General features: G+C 34.2%; 1 protein-coding gene across 2 annotated transcripts in view; it reads right to left on the bottom strand.

The window, feature by feature from the left end:
- The window catches only part of sas (stranded at second), an 81,671-nt gene extending 73,505 nt beyond the window's left edge, over nt 1-8,166 (bottom strand). For both annotated transcript variants that reach the window (XM_065366112.1, XM_065366111.1), the window contains exon 1: nt 7,498-8,166. In XM_065366112.1, the coding sequence (XP_065222184.1) occupies nt 7,498-7,636 (139 nt within the window). In that variant the 5' untranslated portion in view covers nt 7,637-8,166. The remainder of the gene's footprint in view (nt 1-7,497) is intronic.
- Between the last annotated feature and the right edge of the window lie 10,777 nt (nt 8,167-18,943).

Genomic DNA, 18,943 nt, shown 5'->3' with positions numbered 1-18,943 from the left:
TTAAAGAATGGGGAGGTTTGGGAAATTCAGTGGAGTGTTTTCGTTTGGGAAGAGGCGGCGCAGTGATCAATTTTGCGTTCTGAATTTTCTAGAACCCCGAAAAATAAAGAAATCTTTTTTTTCCGTAAAAATTTAAATTTTAATTGCCAGTTTAATGGAAACACAATTTCATTTTCTAAGACACATTTTTGGAAGAAAAAATCCAAATAAAAGACTCACAACAGTTCAAATTGGACAATAAAAACTTGGAAAAGTTATTCCGAAATTTAAATATGAAATTCCCCGTCCTATTTCTCATCTCATCATTGAAAGGGAGGAGGAGATTGCCACAAAGGAAAAAATGCTGAAGAAAATTGAGGATTTTTTCGCAGAAGACAAACCGTTATTCTATGTAGAATCAACATTTCCTGACAATTTTTCCAATGCTTCAATGCTTTGCAGATACGAAATTTTGGGCAACCCCCCCCCCCTCCAAGTTGCTAAACTTTGAAAAAGTCAGCAAATCAGCCGACTTTACTGAAATTTGTCGACTGTGCCGAGACTCGACAAAGTTGATAAATTTTGAAAATTTTCAGTTTTGATAGAAAGACTTATTTTGCGACTTTTTTGGATTACTTGGCACATTTAAAAAAATGTTTGCTCTCACTTCGCTCGGTCTAGAGGCCTGTTGGCTTTTCTTTTTCAAAATTAAACTTTCTAAATAATCTATAATTAGGTATTCAAGCCCAATAAAACGTTTAAATTCAAAAATGAACTCCTCAAATGAAAAAAAAAAAATTTACCTCTCAAAATACGAAATTTTGAACACTTTAGACTTCACTTCGTTCGAGCCTTTTTGCTTTTCTTTTTCGGAACTGAAATTTCTAAAAAAAAAATCATTCAAATTCTGAAATTTTCAAGCCAAAAAAATCAATCTCCTCTCATAAAAAACATGTTCTTCACATAAATCAAAATAGGAAGCTCGGGCTGGGCTATTTTTTTTGCAAAATGAAAAATTTAATGTTTGAGGTTCATAAAAATTGAATAAATGAAAACAAAAATTTTTTATAAGTCATAATAGGCAGTGAATATAACCAAATTACCTCAATTAACAAAATTGTCTTCTCGTCTTTATTTCACATTGAAAAACTCACATTTTTGTTCGGCAAAATTGGTATTTTTTTTTTATATCAGTTGACAAATTTTTGGGTTCTCCATTTCGTAAGGAGAATGCTTATGTTAGTTTCGTCCCTGATGCTTCGTGATCTCCCCCCTCCCCAATATCCCAATATCATCAAACATTTAATTTTGGGTAGAATTTTTATTCTCTCCCCTCCCCTCACGTCTTAGTGTTTTCAGATGTTTTCGAAGAACTAACTTTTGAGTTGAAAACAAAAAAACAAATAATTTTCAAAAGGGGGGGGGGATTTTCGCAAAATGTATCGTATTCGTTCACTAAACGTTTGCTTCGAAAAATTCTTCACTTTTGAGGGGAGGGGGGAGGGGGGAGGGGAATCACCATTGCATAGCATGTACAATAAATTTGATGAGTACAAAAACACTTGCAAAGAACATCGAAAAATTTCACACTCCAACGCAAGAACAAAACATTTAGCAGATTGCGATTATCAGCGAAGGATATCTGAAAATAGAAGTAGCAATTTATCAAAGCAAACTCTTCTCTTGAAGGTACCTCGACCGGATTTCCTGGAACGATCTTCGCTAAGTATACGAATACGAATACATTACATCTTGTTATAAAATTCCACCAATTTCTGAAAATATCATCGTTTTTCCACGGTTCGTAAATTTCGGAGCCGAGTTGATTTTCACGACGAACCTCACCCATCATCACTCATCACTACTCATTACCTCACACTGTTGGAAGTTGGAAATATTCAAAACACGCCAAAACGACGACGTCTTTGCGATGGAAAAACAAAAACCAGAATTCGCGAGGCAGACATCGCAGACATCGACATCGACACCAACCGGGCGACCTTAAATTGTGGCGATTTTTCAACGCTGACTCACGTTATCGATTGCAATTTTCTCGCTTCATTTGTAAACATCAGCATCAGTATCAGCACTGGTGTCGATGGTTTTGATTAATCCGTCCAAATACCAAACATACATCGACCATTTGATGATAACGTCGTCTGCGAACTCGAATTCCAAAACTAAAAAGCGTCTAAAATCCTCACGAATTCGTCAGAGTAATACGTACGTATCTTTAGTACTCTCGCAGTTAAAAAATAAACACCTCGAGAGTTGCTATTTCAAATACCATCGATCAAAAATTTCAACGTTTTGTTTTCTGTTTTGATAAATAGTATATTCGTCGTCATTGTAGCCCGTCGATCATCATAGTTCGCAATTCGCATTCTATCTATAGACTGGCAGTAGGCTACCTATTTTGATGTATTGTTTTTCTCCTTATTGTTATTCGTACATACGCATAAATCGATCACGACATACAAATCGATAAATCTGCGTTGATTTTCAAATATCTCTCGAGTTTCACGCTATAGCTACAAGTACGAGAATGTACGAAGAGCCTGAGAGGCATCAAATACTCGAAGAAAGTTGCTCTATTATACGTCGATGAATATTACTATATATGCTAATACACAACTCTTCGGTCATACTCTTCGTTTATGAAAATCTCTCGTCGTCGATGACTTCTACACTCTTATAAGATATTAAAGATGCGATGGCGAGAGAAAAAAAAAGAAAAAAGAAAAGAAAGGCGGTTTATTCCAAAGAGTTCTCTCTTCGATATTGTTACGATTAAATATCGAGTAATTATTTCGCCTCTCATTTATTTTTTGCTTCGTTCGACAAGTGTACGAGTAATATTCGAATTTTTGCCAAGTGGTGTTGTTTGTAAACATTCCGCTGATGATAATGATGATGATGATTATGATGATTGGGAGATAGGTGCTCGATGTCGTCTTCGGCGTCGTCGCCGTTGTTGCGGATTCTCACATTTTAATTTCATTCGTGGGAAATTTCATTCCATCGAGATATTCACGTATATCATGTTCATCTTTTTAATTTTTGCTCTGTCTTTCTTCTGTTGTGTCTCTCTTTCTTCACGTGTAAAAGAATATCAACTGGTTTCACTTTTGTTCATCTTTCTTCTTTTTGAGAATGGTGAATTGAAGGATTGATTTTTATCGAGGAGCGATTGGTCAAGGACTGTGATCCCAACGGTCATGATAGTCGATATGTGTTTCGAAATAGTCGTGTAATTGGGCACCTCTATACCTATAACAACTACACCGCGTAACTTTACTAGTTTTTTTTTTTTTTTGAATTTCAAGTTTATTACCGAATTATTATCGCACGTTATCCAACTTAATAATCGTAATTTCATTTTTCAAACGGCGTTGCTTTAAAAATGACCCATTTATTGCATCTCTACTTGAGGTACTCTTTGCTAAGATAGGTAGGATAATTGGTTGCGATTTAGAATTAGATAATGGTAAACAAATCATTCAGACGCCTTCATTTGGGGTACGTGAAATTTGTGATAAATCAGCAATAAAATGATTAAAAAAGGGGAGGAAATTATTTCAAAAAAGGTTATCAAATGTAAAGCTGAAGTTGAAAATTAAGAATGTTTCTATGTACTAATCATTTTTTTCGATTCGTGTCATGAAAGTGAATCCATTAATTTTGCAATTCAATGCTGAAAAAACAGAAAATTATCTGACAAGGGAACCTCTTGAGGTGTCACACTCCGATTTGAACGGGACCGCGATTTTTGAAAAGAGCATAATCTAAAACTCCCAAAACCACATTTTCAGCTGCCCAAGTTCATTTTTCGATTTTTGGCAAATTTTTGAAAATTCAAAATTAACTGTTTTTGGCAATTTACCTATGTTGTTTTTTTGAAGTACGTACTTGATCAGTAAAAATGGTCAAAATAAGTCCCAAAACTAATATTGATTACCCAAATCCAAATTTTACCATTTCCAGCCATTCTGGAGCCTCCAGTGCGATTTTCAATTTCTCCAGAATTTTGAATTTGCTCCAGAAGGCGTGAATATGCAGTTGGGCAGCTAAAAATCGAGTTGTGTATTATACTCGACCTGTTTCACGAGTTTATCCACATTTGAGCCGACTTTGAGAATGACACCTCAAATGTGGCGTTTTGACCAGCTATGTATTTTCAAAATAAAAAATCCAAAAAATCAAAAGTTTCCCGTTAGTGTGGAAATTTTTGAAATTCGCGCGAATCGCTGTATTTTGTCCAAAACTAACCCCCCAAATCCAAATTTCACAATTTCCAGCCATTCTGGAGCCTCCAGTGCGATTTTCAATTTCTCCAAAATTTTGAATTTGCTCCAGAAGGCGTGAATATGAAGTTGGGCAGCTAATAATCGAGTTGTATATTACACTCGACTTGTTTAACGAGTTTATCCACATTTGAACCGATTTTGAGAGTGACATCTCAAGAGTGGTTTTTTGAGGTGTCACTCTCGCTCCAAAACAGCTGGAAATGGTAGAATTTGCGCTCCAGGGGTTAGTTCTTGAGGAAATACAACAATTCGCACAAATTTTAAAAATTTTCTCACAAACGGTTATCTTTTGATTTTTTTGATTTTTTAATTTTGAAAAAAGCTGGTCAAAAAACCACTCTTGAGGTGTCACTCCCAAAATCGGCACAAATGTAGATAAACTCGTTAAACATGTCGAGTATAAAATACACAACTCGATTTTTAGCTGCCCAACTGCATATTCACGCCTTCTGGAGCAAATTCAAAATTCTGGAGAAATTGAAAATCGCGCCGGAGGTTCCAGAATGGCTGGAAATGGTAGAATTTGGATTTGGGTAGTCAATATTAGTTTTGGAACTTATTATGACCATTTTTACTAATCAAGTACGTACTTTAAAAAAACAACATAAATCGCCAAAAACAGTTAATTTTGAATTTTCAAAAATTCGCCAAAAATCGAAAAATGAACTTGGGCAGCTGAAAATGTGGTTTTGGGGGTTTTAGATTATGCTCTTTCCAAAAATCGCGGTCCCGTTCAAATCGGAGTGTGACATCTCGAGAGGTTTCCTTGTGAAATTAAAATTTAAAAATACAAAATAATAAAATATGAGAATTCTCGAACCCGTCAAATCCACATTTCACAAAAATTTTAATCCAAGTCCAAAAACTACCCATTTATGCTAAAAGGAGGAGACCAAGAGTACAGATGACCTCAGATAAAAACTCAACGAGACAAAATCACATCCTGTTGATAAATTCGAAAAATTTTCAGCCAAGCCTCCTCTCATTTTGAAGGCTTTAGGGTGATAATACCAAAAAAAAAACATGATTCGCCAACTTTGAAAGCTTCATGCAAGACATTCTGGTCTATAAAAGTTTATCAAACGAGTTCATTTTCGTGTAACTTATTCTTCAATATTGACTTTCTTTGCTAATTACAGCTGTACACATAGGAAGGAAAACAAGAACCACAAAATCTAAAAAAATTGCACAGAGTATTTTCAAGTTATTATCATAAAATAGATATGATATTTGAAAAAAAAAAATAAATTGAAACACCACTCAATTTAAAAATTGAGGATTTCTTCATAACAATTTTGTGGACTTTCAAATCTGAATTTAATGTAGACATAAAAACAAAAAGTCAATCAATTTAAAAAGTAAGGATTTCTTCAGAACAATTTCGTGGACTTTCAAATCTGAATTTAATGCAGAGACAAAAACAAAAAGTCAAGTTGATTTTTTTTGGTGCACCCAGTTGACATACAAAAACTTTATACAAGTAGGTATTCCCTTCTCATACCAAGGAAAATATCCTTTCCTCCATATTTGTATAGATTACCTGTAAGTACGTAATATGGATTCTCGTGCAGATTTTTCAAAAATATAGAAAAAATACGGATTTTCAAGATTTTTCCCAATATTTTACTTATGTGGGTGTAATATGTACAAAAATAAAAGTATTTACGTTTTTCATACAAATTGAAAAAGTTTTTTTGCTCGAGCAGTAATTTCATTTTTTTTTTTTGGTTAACTAATCATATCTGCATCATACAGGATTTTCAAAAAATTACTTTGAATTTAGATTTTTTATCTTTAAAAATCTTGCTTTGGCCTTTCTTGGAAAATAGTCGGTATTAATCTAATATGTGTTGTGATAGGGTGACTCCTGCTCAGTGGCGTATCCAGGGGGGAGAAGGCCATTTTGCGAGTGAAAATTTGACATAAAACATGCAAAAATTGACGTTTTTTTGTTGTTCGGACCCATTTTTTCTACAAATTTTCACGAGTGGTTTCCAAAAAATTACCCCTAATTTCGATTTTTTTTATGCCTAAAAATCTGGTTTTGCCCCCTCCTTGAGAAAATCCTAGCTACGCCACCGCTCTTGCCTGATTCTTCCACCAGGTGTAGAACTTCAAGTCTGGCATTTCTCTACTTCTAGGGGCTCCTCAAGTTCCTGGACTATTTTCATGAATCTGTGCCTGGATTTGAGTCTTGGTTGTGCCACTTCACAGTACTCATACATTGGGTGCTGAGGATTGTTTTTTGAGTTTGTTTTTTCTATCTTAGATGCAACCTCGTTCCTCAAGTCGAATCGATATGGGAGCAATTCCACTTGGTTCATATAGTTTGCCCAGAGATATCGGTCTGAGACAGCCCCTCACTATAGTCCCAGACAGGACAGGTATACTTCCAACCGAGCAGTACATAGCCAATACTTGTATTAAAAACTGTTTTCATTATTTTAATCAATTTTGAATAACAATGTGGAAAGAATTATACAGGGAAGGGGGGACTACTTTGCTTTGAAACGTGCAAAACTTCATACATATGAGGCTGCAAAGAAGTAATTCGATGTTTGTTCTTTATTTTTCTTCAATATCTGCAGTCTGCAGTTCCATCTCAATCCCTTTTTTGTATTTACGAACAAAATCGCCGAAATCAGGTTGGGTGATCCACTCCATACCTCCTCTCCCCCAACCTATCCAAACTCTAGAGTAAGAATCGTGCCGAAAAATTGTAAAGTGAAGCAATATTATTGTTTCGAGTTCACGATGTTGAAAGATACGGATGTGATTTGAACGAAATGCTGAGTTATAGGTACAGACAGGTTGTACATCTACATACGAATACCTACAAAATACAATATCGGAGTTTGCTACGGATGAGTGGAGCACACCTGCGTTCATGGTGACCGTGTTTGGTAATTTACTACACACAACATTAACTCGCTCTTACGTACGATAATGATGACTCAGTGAAAGTCAAAATATGTGGACTTTCTTTTGAAAATCTACCAAGATTTTGTGGATTCTTCGCGACGACTCATCATCATCATCAGCATAATATAATGTATGATTACGTAAGCAGAAATTCAATAGAATATGTATTGACACCTTGTACCTAATTAGTAAGTAGGTACCTAGTAGGTGCCAAGTACATCAATAGTGTGAGGAATACGTGGAAATACCTATTACTTATAGGTAATAACTTATAGAAAGATCAACTCACCATTTAGATTGCAATCCGGGCCAACAACTCCGTTCGCATTGAGCTGGCACTTGGACGTTGCGCCGGTCTCTTCGGCGTGCACAAATCTTCGCGTTAAACACAAACAAACGATCACGCAAAGGTGAAAAAACTTGCCCATTTTCAATATATGGGCGTCGAAGCGAAATACTTATATGTATATTATCGAAACAAACACCAATGAAAATAACGAAAACTGGACAAAACAATCACAACGAAAAGCCGCCAAAACGCAGCCAATAGAAAACGGCGAAGCTCGCACCAAAATTTTCTCCACTAGGACGAATTTCTTATCGCGACTCTGGCTGCGACGAGGAAAATTTTCACGCTCATTTTTACCGCTATTTCGGCTTGTTTACATCGGTGGAAAATACACACCAACGTCGCGCACTAAGTGAGCCGAGAATAGTGAAAAAACGCGAATTTATCACGACGATCGAGGTAAATTATGTAGAATTGACCGCGAACAGACCGAGAGAGAAAAGAGGAGTAAAAAAAACACGCACATACACGGTTTGTTGGACGCGTTGCTGGTTCGACCTCTGACGAATTAATATTCCACAAACCTGCAAGCTCTTGGAATCAAGATACTATACCATGACGTACACGGGTGTGCTGCCTACACGAATGTATAACTCCACTACTTCTTTTACTTTTTTTCTCTCTTCTGACCTGTGTGGAAGTGGAGACGAACCTGTTCAGCGTTCGTGTTTCCTTTCTTCTGCGGGATACTCTCGCGCCGCCGCCATACCCCTGGACCGGTTTTAACACCACGCCGGAGAAATGGCCGGTGTACCTTTTTCTTCTTCCTATCTCTCTCACCTGAGTTCTTTTTCACCCGAAAACCCCCTTTCCACATGATTTCAACATGTTGGTACCGGCGGCGGCGAGCTGGCTTTAATTACCTGGTGTACAGGTACCTCGGCTCAGATGATGATGATGCTGACGATGGCGCGAGGCGAATGTTTGGAAATTTCGTTTTTCAAAGTGCTGTATTCGGTGGCGGCGCCCGAACTCGGACGATTAATTAAAGTCGATCAATGTGTTAATCGCGTGTAAGTGATAACGATTCGAGTTAATTAAATCAATACCGGGGATTGCGTTACGAGAGAGTGATAAATTTGCGAGAGATGCGTCACAGATGAAATTGCGGTGAATGGGCTCGTTTGAGACATGCATCGAGTATGGTAATGAAGTCTGCATTAAGGAAAGAGGACGAGTTGAAGGGGAAATTACCAGAGAAACTTATTAACTAAAAATTTTCGAATGTAGGTTTCCATTTTTCTGCTGGAAATTCAATTTTGCTGATCTGTAGTGAAATTTTTTCAGTTTTTTTTTCCAATTCGAATGCAATTTTTTCCTAACGTCTGGCAAAAAAATTATTTAAATTATTTTCTCGAGTGATGAATTTTCCAATCAGATGGATCGCGAAAAAGAGTCGAAATTTTGACCAAATTCAGTGTAGATCTAAATTTTGAGTTGAATCCCCATTTATTGAGGATCCATGTCTTCTTGAGTTCTCTTCACGAGCACCTTCGGCTTCAGAGAAAAAAAAATTCTAAGTGACTTTTTATCAAAAATGGAAATTCTTCAATATGTTTTTGTTTTTTTTTTTTTCGTGATCCACCCTAATATCCAGTAAGTATCTGGAACACCTGAGAAATTTAATTTTTGACTCTGAGACTTGAATATTTATATTGAAGCGAATACTTCAATCATGTTTGGGATACATTTGGGTCTTGGAACGAGCTAGGAGGAGGAAAGATGTTGAATGCAAACGTATTTACCAAGTCATCAAAGTCATCAAAAAATCATATCCTTTTTTTCCAGAAATCAAACTGAAAAAAAAACTGAAAATTTTGAACAGTGTTTGTAATGTGTACCCATTTCTTCATTTTTTTTTTTAAATTTTCGGCCAATTGCGTTATCCACAGTTGAAAAAAATAAAAAAAAATAAAAAGGTAGAAAATTAAGTTCATATCATAAAAATTGTGCAATTGGTATAAAAATCACTCCGAAAATTCGTATAGAAGAAGTGGTTAGAAAACGTCCAAATATCTGAGAAAAAGGGTGAGATTTTGCACGAATCGCTTAAATTATTAGAATTTCGAAAAATAGTGATAAAATATCCTCAAAATTGAACGTTGGGTAATTTTTTAAAGAAAAATTGCAAAATTGATCTCCTAGGCACTGAAAGTTGCCATAAATGGATAAAAAAAAATGAACATAACTCGGTAAAATTTTGCGAAAATCGCTTAAACATTTTTTTGAAATGTCATAAAAATAGCTTAAATTGGCTAAATTGATGAAACGTTGTAAAAATTGAGCAAAAATGTTTAATAATTAAAGCTCATGTAAAATTTCAAAAAATTCGTCAAATATTATCGAAATGAAAAAATAAAATTGTTGAAAAATTGCCTTAAGTATTATAAAAACTATAAAATTATCATAGGTAGAAATTTTACATTTGATGGTGATTTTTATTATTATTTGGATCAGTTCTTTTAGACTACACACAAAATACATATAGGTACCTACTTTTACATTAGGTCTTGTGGTAGCTTAAAGTTACTAAAAATTCATAGAATTTTAGTGATAATAGCGTCATTAGCTCTGAAATAATGAAATATCCTAATCTAGTGACATTTTTTCACTAAGTACTTTTCCGATGATCAGTGCGAAAAAATGTTATAAAAATCACCAATCAAAGTACCTATCATAGTTGAATTTCAGGTTTATGTGATTTTGAAAAAACGTCATCCAAAAGTGGAAATTGGAAAACGTCATCCTTTAAGATCATACTCTGATTTTGAGCATAAGAGACCTGAAATGGGCTGGGGTTGGGGTGGGGGGCGAGTGTTCCCAGTTTTTTAAAATCATTTTCGAAACACCGTAGAATACTTGTATGTAGTGCTAAAAAAAGTCAAGACTGCAACAAAATATTTGAAAATGAGGTACTGATTTTCTCGCCCCTCTGCCTCACAACTCATCATGGGTGCCAAATGTCGCAGCTTCAATTATTTGATCAAAAGAATTGTAGAATGAGGCTTTTTGCTATTCACAAGCGCTTACTTTCAAAATTTTCAGCACGTTTAAACTCCTCCTCCTCCCACCATATCTTGAGATTCTGATAACCCTAAATAAATACCTATAATTTAGGTATTCATATCAGTTTTTTATAGCAAAAAAATTCTTGAAATATAACGATTTAAATACCTATTGGGAACGATAACATTCGAATTTTCAAAGTAAGAGTCCCTCCCCCTCCCTTTCCTAGATCTCTGCTTCAATAGTACATATCCATAAAAACCATCCGCTGGGTTTTTTCATCAAAATTTGAAATATTTGCAACTTCTTCAATTCACTATCAATATTTCTTTCCTATCGTCCTTCTTTGAATTTTTTCACAATCGTCAATCATGCATAATTTCAAATTGATTGTGCTATAAAGCGTGAGTCTTGAATAATTCTTGGACTGTTGTGGACTGTTTTTTTTTTCTGAATTCTGATCCAACGAATGACGATTTTCTTCAAAACCGAATTCATTAACAATTCAGTTTTCTTCACAGTGATACCCATTTTAACCTACAATGACAAATCAATTTGAAATCAGCAAATTCCAAATGGTCACTTTTGTGCGAAAGGTGGAGGATTCTTTAGAATGAGAATGACTCTATGAAACCGACTTGGAGTTGAAAATACGTCAACGGTTTTTTTCATTTTTTTTTTCGTGTTTTCTATGAACCGAATGCAAGTTACTTACTAATATGTTTTACCTAGAAAAACAAGATATTTCCATTATTTTGCGATTAAAGCATCAAAACGTTACTTTTAAATCAATAAAATATTTTTTTCCATAAATCACGGAGGTCAGAGGTATTTAAGGCTAATTCAAATTATTAAATAATAATTTATCGTAGAAGAACATGTGTATACCTACGTACAAATCATAGATAAATTAGGTATAAGGAACTGGACATAATCATAGATTAACCCATCTCTCTATGTGATATGGTATAAAATTAGTCAAAAATTAAAACCATGTTTATTTCGCCTTGAAAAAAAAACTCGTTCCAAAAAAATATCTACACCTGGATATAATGACTGAGTTATTTAAATAACTTTAATATCAAAGAAAACAAATAGATATTATTTTATTCGATATGCACGTATTTCCGTAAATAATTCAATGTTGTTATTTTGCCCTTTCAATTCCAATAAATCAGATGGGTAACCCAGAAGTACTTATAAAATTGAATCGTAACTTTTTATTGTGTAAGTTTACGTACGTACTTACATCTAGCAATAAAAATATAATTGCGTTAAATTCTTGGAGTTGGAAAAATTCTCGACAAATGAAAACGAGCAATTTATCATTTTATTTATACCGAGTATAGGTACTGGCGAGATTTCGAGAGATCACTTTGTAAATGTCATTTTATTCACATGTAGTAATAATCCACGTTGCTTTTTACTCGAAAAATAAGTAATAAATTTCTGGGCAAACCAGAAACATACATATTACCTATACGTACCTACGTATACGGAGTTTTGACCATCGCATCGTTTGAAAAAGAAAAAACACACACGAGCGCAAGAAATTTAATCCTATAATCTTAACATCTTGTGGAACCACTTCCATCAAAGGAGTCTTTCCTAAAATAGGAATATATTGTATCTTCGATTTAACACGTATTTCAATTTCACACACCATTTTGAAAAGTTCTGATGTCATATTATCTAGGTATGCTAAATTGCTTATTTGTACTCGTACTTTACCTACCAGAACACCCATCCTACAGTAAACCTCTGCCTCCTAGAGCCTACGCATAATCTCAAATTTCACTTGCGCATGCATCTTTTACAAGGGAATTACTGGAGCTGACATAAGTACACCAAAATCATGGAAACTAACAAGGTAGGTCTAGGTATCTGATACCACTCAATAAAAATTCTAAATAATGAAATTTATTTTTGGATTTTTGAAGAATTTTCGAAAATTCATGAAATTTGATTACGTTTTCCAAACTAAACTAATCAGTGATTTAACTAATAAGCCTTACAGACTCAATAATACTTGAGCAATTTTAAATTTTAAGGCATTTTGGAGTCTCTAGCATTTTTTTAAAAATGTTTTTTTTTTTTAGGAATTTTAGATTATACTGAAGAGATTAAATTGAAATTCCTCATAATGGAAGTATCCAAATCGTCACAATAAATTTTTATCCGAACAGAAAGGGTCGATTTTTGACAAATCAAATTGCTCATTTCCCGCGAAAAAATTTTAATGTGGTTTAATTGATGCAAAAAGCTGAAATTTGTTATGTGTCATATTTTTGACCTCTCGAGTCGATTGCTGATGATTTTCGATCTGTTCTGAAGCCTCTTTTCATTAAAAAAAAATGTATCACTGGGTATAATTTTGAATTTGAACCAGCATAAATATGAAAAGATTTTGGAAAATATGTGTTTGAATCGATTTAATGGAACACACAGATGATAAATCCAAGTTTATAGACGCTGAATTTCATTTTCACATCATTCAATGCATTTTTTCGAAAATTAGAGAATCCGAAAATCCGTTGGAGGCTCCAGAATAGTTCAAAACCGTCACAAGTCGATTCAGTAGGTCAAAAAAAGGGTGCAAACGAAATTTCATCCATTCAAGTGAATTTAATCTTTGATTTTTTTTTCAAGAAAAAGACCTTTAAATTTTCCAAAATGTGTTAAAAATCGAAAAATAAATTTTTATCCCTGAAAATTTAGCTGGTGGTTTTTTGATTTCTCTTTGTTTTAGTTCGAAAATTGTTGTGCTGTTTGGGGAGGGGGAGGGGATACTTACATCCCTCATCAGGGAAAAAAATAAAAAATTGAAATTGCTCAAGTCTCGCCTTCTGTTGAAAAGTCTTGTTTTTCGCTAAAAATTGCTCAAAATTATCACCCAAAAAAATTCACACTTTTGGCAAAAACTGTCTAAAAATCTCGTTTGTTTAACAAAAGGGTGTCAAAAGGGTATGGAAAAAGTCTTACCTACTTTTTTCATCAAAATTGCCAAAAAGTTCTGATTTTTGTAAGAAATTAAAATTTTTTTTTTACCAGAATTGCTAAAAAAATCTCACTATTTTACTTGAAATCGCGAAAAATTTTCATTTTCTTTCATAAATTTCCAATGTCTCACTTTTTTGCTAATTTTCTACAAATTTTTAGTTTTATGCGAAAAATTTTCGCTTTTTTCCCAAAAAGTTGCTACCTAGTTTCACTTTTTTTGTCAAAAATTGTAAAAATGTATCAATTTTTCGCTAATAAAAAATCTTTGTTTTTTTTTTTTTGGTTACCTACTAAATTTTTTTTTTTTTTTAATTTAGTAGGAGTCCTGCGCAATGTTTAAAGTAATGTGCAGCCGATTCGAGCCCATTTTTGACCTTTCTATGGTAGTGAAAGTAGTGAAAAAGTAGTGATTTTCAGCAATTTTGCTTCAAAGGTAGTGAAAAAAGATGAAGAATGGAAAATCCGATTTTTCACATAAGCAACATTTTGTAGAAAATGGCGTATTTGTTGACTTTTTTATAACTTGAATTACATATTTTTGAAAACTTTTGCCCGAGCGAAATAAAAACTTGTTGTTCAAATTCAAGAAATGTTCGAAGTTTCAATCAAAAAAATACTCTCTTACCTCCAAAAAAAGCCCTTTTTTCACTTCTCGAAACATGGATTTTTTGAAAGCTTTTTTGGCCTCGCTTCACTTGGGCTCTTTTGCTTTTTTTTCAAGTTTGATTTTTTTTTAAAAATAATCATTCAAGTTTTTAAATTTTGAAGCAAAAATAATAAACTTCTTCATTCATTACCCAAGAAAACAACGTTTTTATACCCCTCAAAATACTAATTTTCGATAGCTTTTTCGAAAAATTGATAAGTATATTTCTTCCAGATGTTGTTCAAACTTTCCATTATTTTTTTTTTATTTTTTATTTTGAAAAAAGTTTTTTATTCGCCCAATTTTAATTCTCGACATCCGCTTGCTTGAAAAAAATCTTGGGATGTTTGAAGACATTGGAAAAGCGAACAATTTTAATGTAAAATGTTGCCTCGTCCACCTCCTCCCCCTTTTGAAAAATCCCAAGTGTTGAAAAATTACAAAGTTCAAACCAAAAAAAAAAAAAAATGAAAAATCGGTCTTGTTGGGGGGGGGGGGGGATATTTTGAAAGGCAATGATTTTTTTTTGAAAGGTAGTGAAAAAGGTAGTGAAAAGGTAGTAATTTTCGGCCAAAAAATTCCGGCAGACACCTTGCTATATAGTGATTCAAAATTGCTGGAGAAATTAAGTATGTGATCTTAGTTTCTTGGGGTTCTTATTATTGCTGAATTCGTTTTCAATATCTTTTTTTTTTGAAATTGAGGTAAAACAACCCAGTTACTTTTTCGAACACATTCGTTTCCATTTTTTGAAAGAAAAAATATCAATTTTCGTGTTGAAATAGGTGATTGTTGAATTAAACCGACTGTAAATTTTCAATATTTCGGTCCGATGCCTTAGCATCAAAATACCAGTTGGTGTAATCAAAATTGATGGCGCTGGCGGAAAATACGACACGAAAACCAAGGTATACAGAAGAATTATTCACGATCATAAGTGCCAGTTGAAAAGATAAACGAGTATAATGGCTTATAGGCACAATGGTCATGTAGGCCATCGAGTTTTCATTGGTCTGGTATTCCAATACCATCATTGTACCTACAACAAGTCATAATTATGCAGAATAGAATCCGCGGAGTAATACCTATATCACCATTTCCATATCATTTTAAAGGGTTGTATCGAGAAAAATTCTTCTTCGTACCTCATTTCGTAATCCTAATGAGAGGAATGATAATATCCGGATTCTTTGCCGAAGGCAGTGGCAGAAAGGGTATAAGGATGATTTTTGGCGATACGATTACCTACCTACGTCATGCTGTTCCGATGGTACATAGATTTCTAATAATAAGGCCTCGAGAACGATTACCAAACTCTCAAGTAGGTACCTGAGTGTTAATGTTCAATAATTGGCTCATGTGTTTGTAAACACCATCGCCACCGCTGCTTAATAGGGTCTCGTCAGCGCTGCAAACTCAGTGTCATTTTTCTTCTCTTTATTCTCGCCATTTCCTCCAACAGCGACGAAGAAACCTTTTGTATTACGCAACGTGGACTTCGAGAAAATTAATCGATTACTTGACGACATATCGCGTACGGTGATATTGTGAAATATTCGATCAGCTTCGAATAATACGATGAAGATGAATAGAAATTTGCCACCGGATTGTTTCTTTTTTTTGCAACTTGACAGATGAAGGTTGTATTACGTTATCATTGGCGGGTGATTTTTTCGCGATCATTTTTTTCCCTACACGTAAGAATTGGTTGCCCGATCAATGAGCATTATTTGTAAACCTTTACGCGGTAAAAATTATACGTACCTATAGACCTATGTGTAACTTACATATAGGCTTGAAGTAACTCAACGACTCCAGGAATTCTATCTCGTGTATGGTTATTAAAAGTTTCACGCTGTTATCATCGCTCTATGTATAGACATTTTATCTATTTACCTACTTTGTGCGTTCGAGAGCTTCCGGTTTTAATGATGGTACCGCTATAGTAGGGCTATATGTGTCTCGGCGTTACGATAGATGGTTGCGGAAAATAAACGTATTTTTGCTACGTTTAACGCGATAAGTCAATGGAAAAATGAAAAAAAAAATTACGATTGTTTGAGGTTAATTTTATAATAAAGATTTTGAAAAGTTAATGAAAATATTTTCAGCTAATACGTCGGTGTTGATGGAAAATTTTGACGCGGGAACAAGGTCGAGTGGATTTGCATTGTAATTAGTGGATGTACTTAAACTTGGTTGTGTACTAGGTGCCATACACGAAATATTAAAATTTACGAGTTTTTTATTGCTTACTGATTGTTGGTTTTCTATTTTGATACTTTACTTAATTTTATTCTTTTGTTTGATTCGAAAACTCTTGAAAACGCGTAAGTAAATTGTTAATGTTTTCAAAATTCACTGTCGATTAGAAAAAAAATCCCCTCTTAAACGAGCGTGTTGATGCAATATTCAAATTGAAAATGAAAACGGGGAATTCCAACTTTAAATTTGTTTTCATTAGCTGACGAGTGAGTTTTTTAACGTGTTGGTTGGAAGTTTAGCCTGCCTGTAAATTAGAAGGGGAATTCGTGTTTTTACTTTGACGGTCATTGACCATAAAATTTACCAGTTGTTAGAATAGTTGCCTAAAATTTAATAATTAGGAGTTGTTTTATTGTGTGATTTTTATTGGATAGGTGTTTCGATTTTCAGATTAGGTAAAGGGAAATCGAAAGGAAGCCTTATAATACACCTTAAGCAAACATTTCAGGTGCTGAGATTTATTTTTCAATTTTTGGCGAATTTTTGAAAATTAAAGGTTTATTTGGGAAACTGGAGAATCTAAAAATGAGGGAGGAGTTGCGATATATGGCCATTTTTTGGCACCAGCTAGTTATAGACTCAACCACTCTCAACATGTTATAATAAATGTACGAAATACAAATCCGTGGTGAGTCAACCCAAAATGACCATTTTTTGGGCTCCAGGGGTTCCCAAAGTTGCGAATAAAAAAATAATTTTAGGAACCATTGAGTATTATTTTCAAAAACTTTTTTAGCATAAAACATCTGTTTGAACCCGATAAACGTTATGCGAGGTGATTTTCTTACTTTCAACCCTCGGGGGCAAAAATTTGGGGATTTCAATTTTTTGAAAATTTTGGAACTACCATTTTGGACATACCCCTTCGAACCCTGCTGAAAAACGTTTTACAGTTTATTAGTATTTGAAAGGCCTCCATCCTACCAAATTTTGAGCTTAATAAAAATTTTCGCTGGTACTCAAAAATCCAATTTTCCAATTTTTCGTAATTTCGATACTTTGGGGACCCCTGAAAAACTATAAACCTGCGATTTGAGGCCAAACGTAACGTATGTAACGTATTGAGGTGTGTATTCGATTATTTAGATGAAAAAGTTGAATTAAACTCCCCGTATATTCGTAATTTTGAACCCTTTTTTCAGAGCCCCCCATTTTGGGCACCCCTAAAAATGGCGTTTTTGCGTATTTTTTCGAATAAATTGAAGAATTCACGTTTGAAACACACTAGCAAGTTCTCGATAATTTTTCATTTGATTTTTTCTGTAACTTTCAAAATTGAGCAATTTCGGATCAAATTCTGCGATTTAACTTAGAATAATTTCAACGAAGTAAAAATGCCAGAATTTGACTTAAAATAGCTCAATTTTGAAAGTTACAGAAAAAAATCAAATGAAAAATTATCGAGAACTTGCTAGTGTGTTTCAAACGTGAATTCTTCAATTTATTTGAAAAAATATGCGTAAACGCCTTTTTTAGGGGTGCCTAAAGTGGGGGGCTCTAAAAAAAAGTTCCAAAATTACGAATATACAGGGAGCTTAATTCAACGTTTTCATCTAGATTATTGAATATGCACCTCAAAGCGTTACGTTTGGCGCAAATCGCAGGTTTCTAGTTTTCCAGGGGTTTCCAAAATATCGAAATTACGAAAAATTGGAAAATTGGATTTTTGAGTACCAATGAAAATTGTTATTGAGCTCAAAATTTTGTAGGATGGAGGTCTTTCAGATACTAATAAACTGTAAAACGCTTATTAGCGGGGTTCGAAGGGGTAGGTCCAAAATGGTGTTTCCAAAATTTTCAAAAAATTGAAACCCCCCATTTCTGCTCCCAGGGGTCGAAAATAGAAAAATCTCTTCCCATAACGTTTATCGGGTTCAAACAGATATTTTACGCTAAAAAAGTTTTTGAAAATAATTCTCAGTGGTTCCTAAAATTATTTTTTCATTCACAACTTTGGGAACCCCTGGTGTCCAAAAATTGTCATTTTGGGTTAACCAACCACGGATTCGTATTTGGGACATTTATTACAACATTTTAAGAGTGGTTGAGTCGATTAACTAGCTGGTGCTAAAAAATGGTCTTATCGCAACACCTCCTTTGCATGAATTTTCATTTTTTTCAAAACTGATCGCTGGAGAAAACTTTGTGGAGCAAAAAGATTTTGAAAATTTGTGCCAAAATCGATTATTGTTGAAGCGATGTTAAAGTTAACATTTTTCAAAAAAATTCTCCCAAAAGCAAATAACACTCCATGAAATATTTCCATTGTTGACCTCTCCCTCCCTCCCCCATGAGTAGGTTGTTCTATCCATTGGCTGGATAAAACGTTGCAACCCTTGAAATAGTTTTATAAATCAAGATATTTGAAGCATGTAGTTTTTGAAAATCACATTAGACGTACGTCGTTCGTTCGAGGAATCATCACCTTGACTTACGTTGGTAGGCTATGGTTTCTCTATTTTTTGCTCT

This window comes from Planococcus citri, chromosome 5, assembly GCF_950023065.1.
Source record: "Planococcus citri chromosome 5, ihPlaCitr1.1, whole genome shotgun sequence".
Classification (NCBI taxonomy): Eukaryota; Metazoa; Arthropoda; class Insecta; order Hemiptera; family Pseudococcidae; genus Planococcus; species Planococcus citri.
This window is presented reverse-complemented; position numbering and strand designations above follow the sequence as displayed.